Source organism: Penaeus japonicus, unplaced genomic scaffold, assembly GCF_977035675.1.
Source record: "Penaeus japonicus unplaced genomic scaffold, GWHDUDI00000001_assembly GWHDUDI00000029, whole genome shotgun sequence".
Classification (NCBI taxonomy): domain Eukaryota; kingdom Metazoa; phylum Arthropoda; class Malacostraca; order Decapoda; family Penaeidae; genus Penaeus; species Penaeus japonicus.
The window spans coordinates 8697744-8712160 of NW_028234431.1; the positions used below are offsets into that span (position 1 = coordinate 8697744).

Genomic DNA, 14417 nt, shown 5'->3' on the forward strand with positions numbered 1-14417 from the left:
TTTAACATCACTTATTACACTGATTTGAAATAAGGAAACGAGAAGATTCGTGAAATAGGAAACAAATATCATATTCCATAACTTGGTTAATTTATTTTATTTTAAAAGGAAATGGTTTAAGGAACACTGTGGATTCTCATTACGAAGTTCCCGGATTGTTTTGTTTAAGTAAAAGAAAATATCCCACGTGGATGTCTTAATTATATTTTGAAGTCTATAATAGCAGATCCCGGTTCGTAAATTTCACTGGAAACGGCATTAAGTAAGAACAATGCACCTTAGAACAAAGGTGTTATTCACATCTGTCTTGTGCCATTTATCACTAATTGCATTCTTCTGTCATTCTGATACGATCTTTTCATTCTACTAATTAAAAGGTGCCATATCCTTAGGGCGTCATTGTAGCCACAACGAGCCTCATTTTCCAGCCTTGGAGATTTGGCAACACTGTGTCAAAAGGTAAACAAACATGCGGGTCGAGTAAAAGAAGTACATCTTTCCAAAAACGATTTATTATCTTAAGTTTCAAATATATACATATATGATAGAGGAAGGGAATTCGTTCACGAGGAAACAAATGGGAGACATATATTTAAAAATATAAAATATGTGACTGCGTCTGTGTAGGTCATAAATAAACTCATAGAGGAAGTAAAATAACATTAACTGCAACCCGTAAAAGGCAAAGATGTTATTACACAAAAAAAACAAGCCCACCATGATCAGTGAATGGGAAGACCAGCAGTGCAATGCAACACGTTTATTACAGTGATCCTATCTAATACTTGCAACATATAGTTTAACAGCCACTAAGCAACAGGTGCAGTGATGCCAAGCGAGTGCCAAACCCTCCAGTGGTAGATCATTAGACAAGTTCCTGCGCGCCTTTTACAACAAAGAACGTTATATTTGAATTATCACATATCAATCAGTGACATGTGCTCAGTGTTACCAATGATTTGGCTCAGTGTTATCAATTATTATGATTCAGTGTTACCATTCAAGAGTTAGGCCTCGACGCGGCACCTCACATGTGTCACACGCGTTACCATGGTGACAGATAACGTCACACCTTATCATTGCAAGATAAAGTGTCACAGTGTATTGTGGTGCTATTCCAGAATTACTCTCTCATCATTAATCAGTCGACATCATTTACATCAAAAACATGTATGCATGAGACATAGGTAATGCCAAAAGAATTGTAACGAACAAAATCTTGACTAATAATCAACAGCTAACATTTATTTGTCTATCATGGTATCATTAAGAGAAAATAACTATCACAAATCAAGTAAAAACAGTCTTAGAAATCTTGACCTTAATCATACCAGTTACAGCATTTGTATCCATAAATTAGACGAAAAAAAAAAAATTGAAGTCTTCCAGTTCTCCTTTATGTCTCGATCAATAATATATACGATTCAGGTTAATCTTTCGCCCTCAGCGGTTGGCGCCGTGACGTCACTCGGGAGCACAGCCCACCTAAGCATTTTATTTATCTATTTTTTTGTTCTCTCTCTCTCTGCAGAAGATAAGCTTGCGCCATATATATATAAAAAATACCACACTAAAGATCACTATATACACACTTATTTACACTTCAGTCATTGTACTTCACCGGTAGAGTCACCACATGATCTGATCACCTAATGTAAATCGACTACAGACTATTATCACTTCGTATTGCGACTGCCTACCATGGTGTATTGACAGAGGATCGCACCTTGTTTTGTAAAAAAAAAAATCTACCCAGCTCTTTTTTTGAAACATTTTTATACGGTAAAAAAAGATCACTAAAATCTAACATTATCGTAGAAAAAAAAGGTAATTGCCTACCGTCTGTGCATAGGAAAATCACTAAAAAAGGACAACGTTCGTCTACGAAACGTTTTTCTTTCATGCTTTCGTTTACGGAAAGAGAGATTACAAGAGAGAGAAAGAGATAATAATAATAATAATAATAATAATAATTACCCTCTGACCACCGCAGCCCGGTTTGCTGGGACGGACCTCTGAGGCTATTGAGGTAAATATCATTGGTAGGTGTTTGTTTCATTACTGGAGGAGCACCATGTTCCGCTAATGCCCATGGGTTAGAACGGAGATCAATATCATGCTAAAATGAGAGTATCATTTTCTTGTTTTTTTTTCGATTTGATATAAAATAATGGAAGGTATGCGAAGAGGATGATATATTCTTTTGTTCAGTATATAGAGGAAGTATAGCAATAAGAAGTCTATAGACATAGGCAAGACTGCACGGCATCATTATAAGAAGTCGATGCAGTCTGACTGTCATTGGTTCAGCAATATCTTAAAATCTATATTGCAACGAATCCACATTAAACCTAGACACTTGTAGTGCCAGAAACTACGTCGTGTCTTACATTTATCTTGTCATCCGCATATTCTGTTTCATACAGCCTACACGTAAACACCAAGGCTGATAAACTTGTATTATAGACACAAAAATGACATCTAGAGAAAAGTTATGAACTTTCCACGATCAAATATATCTACATATGATTATTTAATAATGCCTTAAATGTTTTTGTCAAGCAGAATACAAAAATACGCACCACGCAGTAACCAGCGAGGTATATTGTTTAATGTCTCTCGGAAAAAGATATCTGCTGGATATAGCGTCCAAAGAACTCTGGGCTCAAAGCATCATGTGATTAGTCAGCACCAGAGGATCGAGTCCCTGGCAGAAACCCAACAGCTGACTCTGGCTCGTTCTGGATCGGCCGTCGACCGTCAGAAGTGTGCCAGCGAGGCAGTGGTGTCCTTGGCTCGTGCGTCCTGCGTGGCTCGTGGCGCCGTGGTTCTCGGCTCACCTCTCAGGCTAAAGAAGAGCCACGGCTCCTTGTATCCAAAGGCCCCCCGGAAGGATAGGCTGACTTTACAAGCATCTAACATAAAGTTACATATCAACATCACACATTCTCTCTCAACCTAGTTTAACGCCTATGTTTGACTCATAAGGAGCACGTTTGTGAAGTTGGAGTTGTTGAACTTGAAGTGCCTCTTGTCGTAGAACTTGAGGAGGGCGGGGCTGTAGGGGTGGTTGTCCTTGAGGTGAATGTAGTGGCACTCGGGCTCGCCGGTGGTGTGGCCACACTCCTCGCACACGTAGACCTTGGAACGGCGCTCCTTGTAGGCGTAGCTGTGCTGGACGCCGTGGACCTTGAGGCAGTGGGACTCCAGGGAGCAGCGCTGCGTGAACGACTTCTCGCACAGGTTGCACTTGTATGGCCGCACACCTGCAACAAGGAGAAGGAAGACGTGTGTTATTTCTTCACAAGGGGAAAGGTGCATGTATGTATGTATTATTTATACTGTTTCCAATATCTTCCTACAGTTTCCTGCACTTTTTCAAAGCGACTTACCAGTGTGAGTTCTGGTGTGGCGTTTGAGATCGAAAGTGTCGTTGAAGCCTTTGCCGCAGAAGGTGCACAGGTATCGCTTGACGTCCGAGTGGCACTTCATGTGGCGGTTCAGGAGCCTCTGCAAGCTGAAGGTCTTCGAGCACACGCGGCACATGAACTTGCTGCTATCGTCTTCAATGACTGTAAAAGAGAGGAAGAACGTTGGAGAAAATGTCTACCAGAAAGAAAATAGTGATAATGATAAAAAAGCGTTATGGAGAGTCTATTCATACAAGTCGGAAAAAAAATCTCCACAATCTGTGTCCAAGACGAAGGGGCGCAATCGTACCTGGTGGTGGCAGCTTCTCGTTGACGTCCTGCCGCGTGGTGTCAGTCGGGGGCGCCAGGGGGTTCTTGATGCCGTGACCTCCGTTGACGAACTCGAGGGGCGTGTCCTCCGGAAGTCCCAGGCGTTGCTGCAATATGGACACTCGAACCTGAAGCGGCACTTCATGCTGGGGGAAGGGAGGAGGGGCAAAACCTCAATGGTGGAACACCGAGTGACTCTTTTAAGTGAATAGTGACTAAGTTCAAGACTGACTGATTTTTTCGAGTATTCGTACAGATAAAAAAAATAAATAGAAAAAAAAATCTAAAGTGACTATATGTAAATAATAAAACAAAGCGGTGCAGGTTTGGGGAGGGGTGGGGGAGGGTAGCGTAACCAAAAAAAAAAAAAAAAGTATACGACAATCGCCGCTGTACAACAGGTGTGGGCGGTGCGTGCTGAGAAGCGGGGCTTACCTGTATGTCATGCAGCGGCGGGGAAGAGGCGTCCATGATGGAACTGCCTCCGGGGGAAGGTCGGCTGGCGTAGTTTGTCTGATACTGGGGCGACGTTGGCGACCGCTCGTTCCAGCCGCTCTGGAGATCCGTCGACGACACGAGCGGAACCTGGAGCCGAAGACAGGGAAATGTGAGTAAAGATATGAAGAGCATTGGGAGACGAGATAAGAATAAACAGTGTGAGGCAAGTTTCCCTTTTCCATCATTGTCTTCGAGGGAACTGAGAGAGAGCGTTGGCCGGGCCTTACCTGTGTCTGCGTGGTGAGGGGCTCGTAGGTCTGCGCCTCGGGAGGGGAGCGGAGGGTCGTCGTGGCGATGGTGAGGGGGGACGTGGCGCTGCTGAGGGGCGGGGACACAGGCAGCGGCGACGGAGAGGGGACGGGCACAGTGTACTGCGTCTGCGTCTGTGTCTGCGTCTGCATTTGTTGCTGTTGGAACTGTAGCTGCAATGACTGTTGGTGTTGGTGTTGATGCTGATGCTGATGTTGGTGTTGCTGTAGCTGGTGTTGCTGCTGCTGCTGCTGGATGTGTTGCAGGTGCTTCTCCCTGAAGTGCGAGGGCGCGGGGAAGGCGGGGGAGGTGTCGCTGGCGGTGAGGGGGATGCTGCGGCAGTGCTCGGGCAGGGAGTACACGTGCGGCTCGATGGGGGAGGGCAGAGGCGGGGGCTGCGAGGCGCTCTCTATGCTGGAGATGCCGGAGGGCATTTGGCCGCCGCCGCCGCCTCCGTCAGCGCCGCCGAGGCCGCCCTTGTCGCCGCCCAGGCCCAGAGATCCGAAGAACGCGAGCGAGGTCTGCGACGTGTCCATGTATCCGCCGCCGGAGCTGCTGCCGTGCTGGCTGGGGGGCGGGCCGCCGCCGCTGCCCTGGCCGCCGCCGTCCTCGGCGTTCGTGCACTCGCGCAGGCGCATGGACGCCAGCACCGGCGGGAGGGACTGCGGAGAGATCGTTCTGGGGGACCGCGACCTGCGCGTGGTCAGGTCGTAGGGGAGGGCGTGGTCGTCGTGGTAGCGCGACGGCCGGTGGTCGTACTCCATGGGGGAGGGTGCGCGCTGGTGGCGCCTGACGTCGGAGAATGGGGGGAGGCGGGGGGACACGGAGCGGCGGGGGACGTGGCAGTCCAGGGGCGTCTCCTGCGGGGGGCACAGCATGTCGGAGACGGGCATGGAGGGGGAGCGGGAGCGCCCCACGAGAGGCCTGGGGAGAATGCGGCTGATGGGAGGTAATGTGCGGCGGGGAGCCTCCGCGGCGGAGTCCAGGCGGCCGGGACTGGCTGCGCGCGCGTCATCTCGCCAGTAGCACGTCTCCTCATCTGGAAGGAACGAGCAACACACGTTAGGACATGGCGGTATGATTCACATGTTCTTGTTTGTGGAAACATTATAGAAATAAAAGATGTCACAAAATAAACATAATTAGCTGTTGATTATTCTTATGAGATAATATTAGAACATATAAGGTCAAACAATCTTTAAAAAAATCTAAAGGTAGATAAAATCAAACTCAAGAGATTTTTGGACTCATTTCATACCCCAAAATAAATCTTTTAAATTCGATGCAACGGTAAATAATGATCGTCTCTCCATATGCAAAAGAAATGTCAATACTATTATTATCAATACTGATATCACAAACTCATTCAGGATCATTAGTACCTGAAATTCACGTGCCCCGGGCTTATGCAGATTGACCCAACTTGACCTGACCCAAGGTCTGTCCCTCGTCCCATTAGCAGGTCACTGAGTCATACCTGAGTCCCCTTATAACCCGCTTAGAACACGTGAGAAAGAACAAGGGAATTTTTAATATGTTCTGTATAACGTTATGAATCAACCAAAAGATAGTGCTATTGAGTACTCTGTTTACTGAATAAAAAAATAGATTTACTGAACATCGTCATAATATATATATATATATATATATATATATATATATATATATATATATATATATATATATATATATATACATATACATTATATACATTATGTTTCACTGATAATATTACTGGGAATCATATTCGGGATTTCATATCGCAGTCTAATTCTCCCTTCCCCCCTCCCTACCCCCACTCCCTTAGCCCTTTGTCTTTCGCTTTCCCCGAGGGATTTGACCCAACACCTTTCCTGTGACCTTAGGTGAGGTTACTTCATTGTACCAGTGACTTGAGCGTTTTCAGGTCGGGATTAGGAATGTCATAATGGAATTGTTGAAAGAGAGAGAGAGAGAGAGAGATGGCGTAGTCTTAGAACCGCTTATATACATACGTTCACAAACACACACACACCCACACACACACACACACACACACACACACCCACCCACCCACACACACACACACACACACACACGCAACACCATATGCTACGATGACTGTATCCATAATAACACGTATCGTATGCTGTACCAGGTGTATTGCATACCAAAGAAAAATACATACATGCATGCATTTTTCATTTTTCTTTTTCCTTTTTCTTGCATTGTTTTCAAACTCGAGAAATGCCAGAATGAACAAGCCAAAAAAATCAACGACATTGTTCCGGCCGGGCATGACGTCAGGGAAAATGCCTCGCCCTTTAAAAATGGCGGCCAGAAATTGACAAGACACCCCAAAGGTTTTCCGGAAATGGCGGGAAACGACGACGAAAAAAAATGTCTTGTCGGGAAGAAGGAAAATGTCGTGAAATTGAGGCGGTCGTTCGTTCGACATGCGCGGTCGGATTTCACAGGCGTCGGATATGAACGTCTCCAGATGGGGGGAGGGGAGGGGGGAGAAGGTTTGGGATGTGGAGGGGGGGTGTGTGTGAGAGTAGAAGTGGTGATAGAGGGAAAGTGAGTGAGGGAGGGAAGGAGGGAGAGAGGGAGGGAAATAGAAGGAGAGCGGGAGAAAGGAATAGGGGTACCACGATGGTAGATTATAGATAGATAGATAGATAGATAAATAGATAGATAGATAGACTGATAGATAGATAGACAAACAGATTAATTGATATTTAAATAAGACATACAAACAGAGAGAGAGAGAGAGAGAGAGAGAGAGAGAGAGAGAGAGAGAGAGAGAGAGAGAGAGAGAGAGAGAGAGAGCGAGAGAGAGAGTGAGAGAGAGAGAGATAGAGAGAGAGACGAGCACCGTGACGGACGCCATCTGTGGGAGTAGCATCGAGACCTCCGCTACTCACTTCCGCGTCTCGCCCAGAGAGGAAGTGGCAAGGCGAGACAACCAAACACCGACACACGAATCTGCTTCTCTCTCTCTCTCTCTCTCATTCTCTCTCTCTCTCTCTCTTTCTCTCTCTCTCTCTTCTCTCTCTCTTCTCTCTCTCTTTCTCTCTCCCTCTCTCTCTCTCTCTCTCTCTCTCTCTCTCTCTCTCTCTCTCTCTCTCTCTCTCTCTCTCTCTCGCTTCGCAGTAGTTCCGTTCATTTTATTTTTGATAATTTTTTTTTGATTTAAGAGACCAAAAAGAGTTTTCCTTCTTCTCCTCCCTTCCCTTTTCGTTCCTTTCCCCTCTTTCTCCTTATTTGCTTGTCTTTCTTCTGTCTTCACCAGTTGAATATGTGCGAGGGAAGAAAAAGCTATGCGTGTATGACTTCTGATAACGGGATGTAGTGGAGGGGAAAGGGGGAGAGGGAGAAGGAGGGAAGATGAGGGGAGAGAAGAGAGAGGAGAGAGAGAGAGAGAGAGAGGAGAAAGAGAGAGGCGAGAGGGAAGGAGAGAGGATGAATGGAGAGAGAGAGAGAGAGATGAGAGGGGAGAGAGAGAGAGAGAGAGAGAGAGGGAGAGAGAGAGAGAGAGAGAGAGAGAGAGAGAGAGAGAGAGAGAGAGAGAGAGAGAGAGAGAGAGAGAGAGAAGGAAGAAAGAGAGACAGAAGGAAGAGAGAGATAAAGAGAGAGAGATGAAAGAAGAAGAGAAAGGAATACAAATAAAAGGCAAAGAGAGAGGAGAGAGAGAGAGAAAGAGAAGGAAGGTGAGGGGAGGAGGGGGGAAAGAGGGGGAACAGGGGAGCTCACGTGTTGTTTTACTACAAGTTCGACCGGCTTCATTCACCTAAATCGTTGCCAATAGTTGATTGTGTTCCTCACTTACGTGTGTACGTCTATGCACTACAAATAAATAAAAAAAAACTTTATTTTTTCCCTCACTATCTCATAATTTCTTATCTTTTTTTTCGTGTTCCCCCCTTTTTTAATATATTTTTTCAAATAAACACTTTAAATATCCTGATTATTTCGTGAATTGATTATTATTGCTTATCGAATTATTACGCGCGTGAGGTGTAGAGCGCTCTCGTATTTACGTAATGTATGATTTTTTGACCGACAGTGAACACGAAACCGGATGGAATAATGTTAAGTCCAGGAGCTTTAAATAATGAATACAAAAGAGCGAGGGATTGTTCAACCAGGGTGGGGGTTCATGCAGTGGTCATGCACGAGAACCAAACTAGCGTGATGGGGGGTCGTACCGTGGGGCGTAGTGCATGCTGAACGCTTGTTTTTCCGCCAGCTTATATAACGTTGCTTATCGGAGGAGACCCCCCCGTATCCTCCTCCCCTCCCCCTCCCTAACTACTACCACCATCTCCCCTCTCCCCCCCTCCCATTCCCTTCCTAGCACCCTCGCCCCTCTTCTCCCCCAACCCCCTTCCTGTATAGCTACCTCTACCCCCCCACCCAACCCCCCTCAGCTCCCACTTAACTCAGGGTCACCGGGTTTTGGCAAAATTTCACGGTTTTGCATAATAAAAGGTCTGACCGGAAGTTACACATTGCTGACTGATTGCATATTGCGCGCTTGCATTTGGTCTGGTCATGTCGACTCTTCTATATGTCGTTTTAATGTCGCTTTTAACACTTATTTTTTTGGGTAGCGGAACCTATTAAATCGAAACGCGACATCTATTTCATAAAATATTTACAAATTACATGATTTAGTGCCGTTTTTGGCCGTTGGACAGTTTGCCAAAACCTGTTCTCTTCCCTCCTATCTTTACATTCTCTTTTTTCCCTTTTCTCTCTCTCCCCCTTCCTCCCTCTTTCTCTCCCTCCCCCTTCCTCCCTCTCTCTCCCTCCTCCTTCCTCCCTCTCTCTCCCTCCCCCGTTCCCTCTTTCTCTCCCTCCCCCGCTCCCTCTCTCTCTCTCCCCCTCCCTTCTCCCTTACCCCCCCCCCCCCAACATCTTCCCCATCAGCATCACCATTCGTCTCGCTGCAACCATCTCCCTGATGGGTTCTCATCATCGGAATCGCCGGCACTTGGTTGCAATCACTTCTCATGTGCTCATTACACCTGTCATGTCTAATTGCATCCGCGAAAAATGATCGGTTATCATCACCACGGAAAGAGGGTGAAGGGAAGGGGAGAGGGAGAGAGAGAGGGAGGGAGATAGAGAGAGGATAGAGATAGAAGAGGAGGAGGAGGAGAGAAGGAGGGAGAATAGAGAGGGAGGAAGGGAGGATGGGAAAGAGAGAGAGGAGGGGGGAGGAGAGAGAGAGAGGAGGGGAGGGAGAGGGAGAGGGAGAATAAGAGAGAGAGAGAGATAGAAAGAGAGAAAGATAGATAGATAGAAATAGATAGATAGATAGATAGATAGAGAGAGAGAGAGAGAGAGAGAGAGAGAGAGCGAGAAGAAAAGCGAAAGACCCGAATCATTCCATCCACTGGCCATGACCGTCGTTGGCGGTGCTGCTGCCGATGTCCGTGAGCGCCGTCAGCGGAGTGGCCATTTAACCCAAACGGCGCCCGAATTCGCCGTAACTGCCGCCGGAGGACCCGAAGCGCGTGACGATCGAGCGCGGATGGCAGCCATGTCGACGCTTACCGGGATGGCGGGATCGTCAAACCGGTTATCATTACGGCAACGTCATTATCCCGGCTCATACTGGCGGCGAATCATTACTGACGATGGCGACACTACTTGCGAGTCGCGAACACCTACCTCCAATAAGTCTCTAAACACTTTATTCCTCCAATGGATTTACGACCTAACGGCATAGCCCAGCATTCGATCAAACTCTCCACCCCTATAAAATACCAATGCCTACGCTCTGCCAACAGGTAAAAAGGCCTGCCACCCGCGCCTGCCACCACAAACCCGTGGCGGTGGCAGTAATACCGTAGGTTGCGGCGTGGCCTTGAACCCTCGGCAGCGGTGACAGAGACCTTGCTCGAACCGCCCGCAGTCAAGCATTGCCAAGGCGTGTTTGGCAAGAACCCGGACATCTGCTTGCGTTTGGCTATAGAACGAATCTCTTTTTACTCTCCGCGAGTTTCTATTTTTCACTTTTTAAAAAAATAAAAAAATAATTTGTCTCCGTAACCCTCGTTTCTATCGCCGGCTCCCTTCCCCCCCCCCCTCCTGCGGCAACGGCGACAAACAATGGCTTCGAGCGGATGTTTCTATTCAAAGGTTTATACGGACATCCTCTCATACAAGCATGACGTGAATCGAGTATTTGTCATTCCACTTGTGTACATCAGCACCCTGTTCACGGATTTCTCGCTTCGGTTTTTGTTTTTGTTTTGCGAACCCGCACTGTGCGTCTATCTTGTTTTCGTTTTTTTGTTGTTGTTGTTGCCATTAAATGAGACAAAATACAGAAAATGGCGCCATGTTATTACGCTCGTAGTCCACTAATTTTCGGACTTTTGACGTCCGTTAAATAATGCTGTCATAAACTTGTGAAATATATTTTCAAAATATATTTATGGATGCTCCTCTCGTAATAACCGATCAAGGTTTGTTATTACCCGGCTGATTATCTTATCCAAGGTTACATAAGCCCAGAGTCAGCACCGCAAGGCCCATTGTTATCAAGTTTTGTACCAGGTGCTTGCATGCTAACTGTTTTCAGGTTTAAATTCAAACTTGAAATGAGTAATTAAAGTGATTAAGAAAACAACGAGAAAGGACCGTTTGTGAAATTTAAAAGAACAAGATATGTTTTTTTAGGTCCGTTGTGTACTGCATGGAGAAGAGAGAAAAAGAAAGTGTCCTTGGGTGATAGGCCTGTTTCCACTTCGTCTATTCGGATGAATATTCACGCGGATTACCTTCATATATATATCCCAAACTTATTTCGTCATTCACCGTTCGGGAACATTGATTTCCACGAGTCAGTACCCTTATTTTCCCTTCCTATTTCTTTTCTCGGTGTATTCGAAAATAAAGCGTTTTTAATCCGCCTTCGAGTATTTAAAGCACGAAATCTCACCCAAGCGTTGACATGCGTCGTGAGTCAGCAAAGTTTAGGTATAAGAAGAATCTCGGGAAGCGCAATCGAATCCAAAGTCACGCCATTTTTTGTTCGGCTATAGACGAAATGAAATCAAATGTGGAAGCGAATCCAATCTACGCGCACCACGTCCTGCACATAAATCAGCGGGCGTGAACAGTTTCCACGAAGTGTGCGATGCTCTTTTGTCCGTAGTGCCGGATCCCCCCTTCTCCTTTGTGGCGCTGACACCCATAGAGCGACGCGTCAGATACGCTTAGATCTCTCAGTCTCTTAAGGGTTTCGATTCCTCTTAAAGCTCGTGTAAGTGAGTAAGGAAGGATGATTGGTCAGAAATTAGAAGGATAGAAAGATGGATGAATTAACAGATGAGTTGTTGAAGAGATAGATAAATAAATAGATGGATCGATAAATAAATGGAGAGACTAGATATCAATGTTGAAGATCGTCTATCAAATGCATATTTTTTTGGTAATTATAGCTATCATTATTCAAATAACACATGTCAACAAAGCTGTGGAAATATAGGGCATCAGTATATGCCTTGCGGTATCTGGAATAATGCTGTAAAAAAAATATATGCCCCGGTAACCGAGATCGGCACTTATCCTGCGTTGAAATCTCCAGGCAAAAATCTCCACGTTCTCGTTAGATAATCATGATAACAGAACATCGTGCAATAACCTTCTAAACCATTCCATTTATTGCATGAAGATAACGCCACGTGTAAACTCCAAAGCAGCAGAGATTAAGAAGAAAAGTCTTGAGTCTGGAAGGTGGAAAGGACGTAATGGCAGCAGCAACAACGGTTTTGCCCTTTTTTTGAAGTGCAGCTGGACCAACTAGTGCAGGAGGTGTTCGAGCCCGGGGCGGTTGTACCTGCTGCTGCAATGGCTTCCAGTGCAACATTATATACCTCATCAACGTCGTCTGCTAACAGTATAAACCCCTCTTGCCTGTGCGCTTTCGGAAGGCGCTCGTTCGCCCGTGGAAACCCCCCGAAAGACAGAGTCGACGTCTCCGTATTGACAGCTGAGCGATATCGTCCCAAGCTCTTCTTGCCATAGCGAGCCGCCGCAAAAATGACCACCGACGCCAGCAGTAGTTTATGGTTGGCAGCAAAATAAAAACAACAAACCAGCCGGCTCGCCATTGGAAACACTGTTACTGCTGGAAACTGCGTGGAATCACAAGAACACTGACTTCGGCCAAAAGCGCCCGAGGCGGCCCGTGAAGGTCACCTTGGGAACACCTGAGTGAAACATTCTGCGTTTCCCGAGGAATTACGTTCGCTGAGGTTTCTTGAGGACGAGTACGACTTTGGCGATTAAATACAATTTTTTTGGACTATACTTGGCTTGTTCTTTGGAGGGATAAACTGTATTGCTGATACACAGAGTAAATAACTTGAAATAATACGAAATGCGTCTGAAAAAAGTCAAAGAATATGACTTCAACGGAGACAAATTCATAAGCGGAGCTAACGTACACGAAGAGGGCGAATCACCGCTGGGAAAAAGCAAAAGTATTCAGTCGTCGTCCCAATCATTTCGACACATTGTGTAAAGGCAATGGCACTTCCACTATACATCGTTCAGTATCTACTTGCAGAGTTAATCACGATCCCAGAACAAGGAACAGGTGGGAATGACCGACGTGTTCGCTCGCCGTGTGAATCATTCTGAATCTCGTTCGTCTCCCCAACCTAAAGTTCCAATTTCTGTGTTCAGCGTCCCGTTTGACTGTGCAGTCATGCATTGGCTTTCCGTAGCTACACCTGTTGTGCAGCGATGCTACCGGTATTCGGGGAGGAAGTTGTCCAAACGTACGGTCTTCGCCTCATACATCCTCATGATCCATGCCTCACACCCTCTCGCTGGACCCCCTCCCTCCCCCTCCTCCTCTCCCTCCCCCATCCCCTCTCTTCGCCGCCTCATTACTCAACCCCTTTCGCTCCCAAACGCCCAATTCATCTTCATAGACCCTCATCTACACACATCTTTATGAGTTCCGAGTCCTCATGCATTGTGTCTCCACCTCACGCACGGTATACACGGGTCTCCTCATCCATTCCCTCATCTACATCGCGGTCCCCCCTCTTGCATGTGTGATAACATGTTGGCACCGTTAAGCCCGGGCGATCGGTGGGGAGGGAGGGAGGGGGGGTGCATGGTCGAAGACATCGATCTCGGAATCAATTCTATAAATCGTTTTATTTATTGATTTATTTCAATTTTGAGCGGGGGTGGGATGGGCAGGGGGGTGGGGGTAATCTCCCTCCTCCTTTTAAAAGATAAAACAAAAATGTTTGAAACGATCAGTGAAAAAAAGGAGGAAAAAAGGAAGACAGAATGTTCTCGTTCTAATAATTAACCGCGCTATTGGAAGAACTTTCCGTGGTCGAAGGGACGAAGAGCGAGGGGAAGGGGGAAGGGGGAAGGGGGAAGGGGGAAGGGGGAAGGGGGAAGGGGAAGGGGGAAGGGGGAAGGGGAAGGGGGAAGGGGGAGGGGGAAGGGGAAGAGACGTTAGCGAGGAAGAGGAAAAGAAAAAAAAAAAGAGAAGGCGGCTTTTGCGGTCGGTCTCAACGGAAAGAGGGCAGGTGGTGGAAAGGCAAGTTTGTGGTTCCTTGTAGCAATAGTATGCAATGGAAGAGTGGAGTGTAGTATCAGTGGCTTGTGTATTTTTTTTTTTTTTTATTTTGTTACTATTTTTTATGATTAGAGATAACTTTCCTTTTCATAATTGGGATCTCTGGTAAGACAGAGGACAAACGCCACTGGATTTCAAAGATCGTGGACACAGACGTTGGCGAAAGAGAGAGAGAGAGAGAGAGAGAGAGAGAGAGAGAGAGAGAGAGAGAGAGAGAGAGAGAGAGAGAGAGAGAGAGAGAGAGAGAGAGAGAGAGAAGCATTGGACGAGGAAGAAGAGAGAGAGAGAGCGGTGCGAGAAGAGAGAGAGTACTAGAGAGAGAG

At 46.3% G+C, this 14417-nt stretch overlaps 1 protein-coding gene across 2 annotated transcripts in view; it reads right to left on the bottom strand.

Annotated features, from left to right (window-relative positions):
* Positions 1-496: 496 nt before the first annotated feature.
* Positions 497-14417, bottom strand: part of LOC122253988 (transcriptional regulator ovo) — a 30423-nt gene continuing 16502 nt past the window's right edge. The window contains exons 2-6 of one of the 2 annotated variants that reach the window (XM_086553880.1): positions 4466-5526; positions 4176-4325; positions 3721-3847; positions 3393-3572; positions 497-3266 (exon numbers count right to left, since the gene is read on the bottom strand). In XM_086553880.1, the coding sequence (XP_086410006.1) occupies positions 2971-3266; positions 3393-3572; positions 3721-3847; positions 4176-4325; positions 4466-5526 (1814 nt within the window). In that variant the 3' untranslated portion in view covers positions 497-2970. Of the gene's footprint in view, positions 3267-3392; positions 3573-3720; positions 3887-4175; positions 4326-4465; positions 5527-14417 lie in introns of both variants that reach the window. The other variant, XM_043017432.2, reaches the window with a different exon arrangement.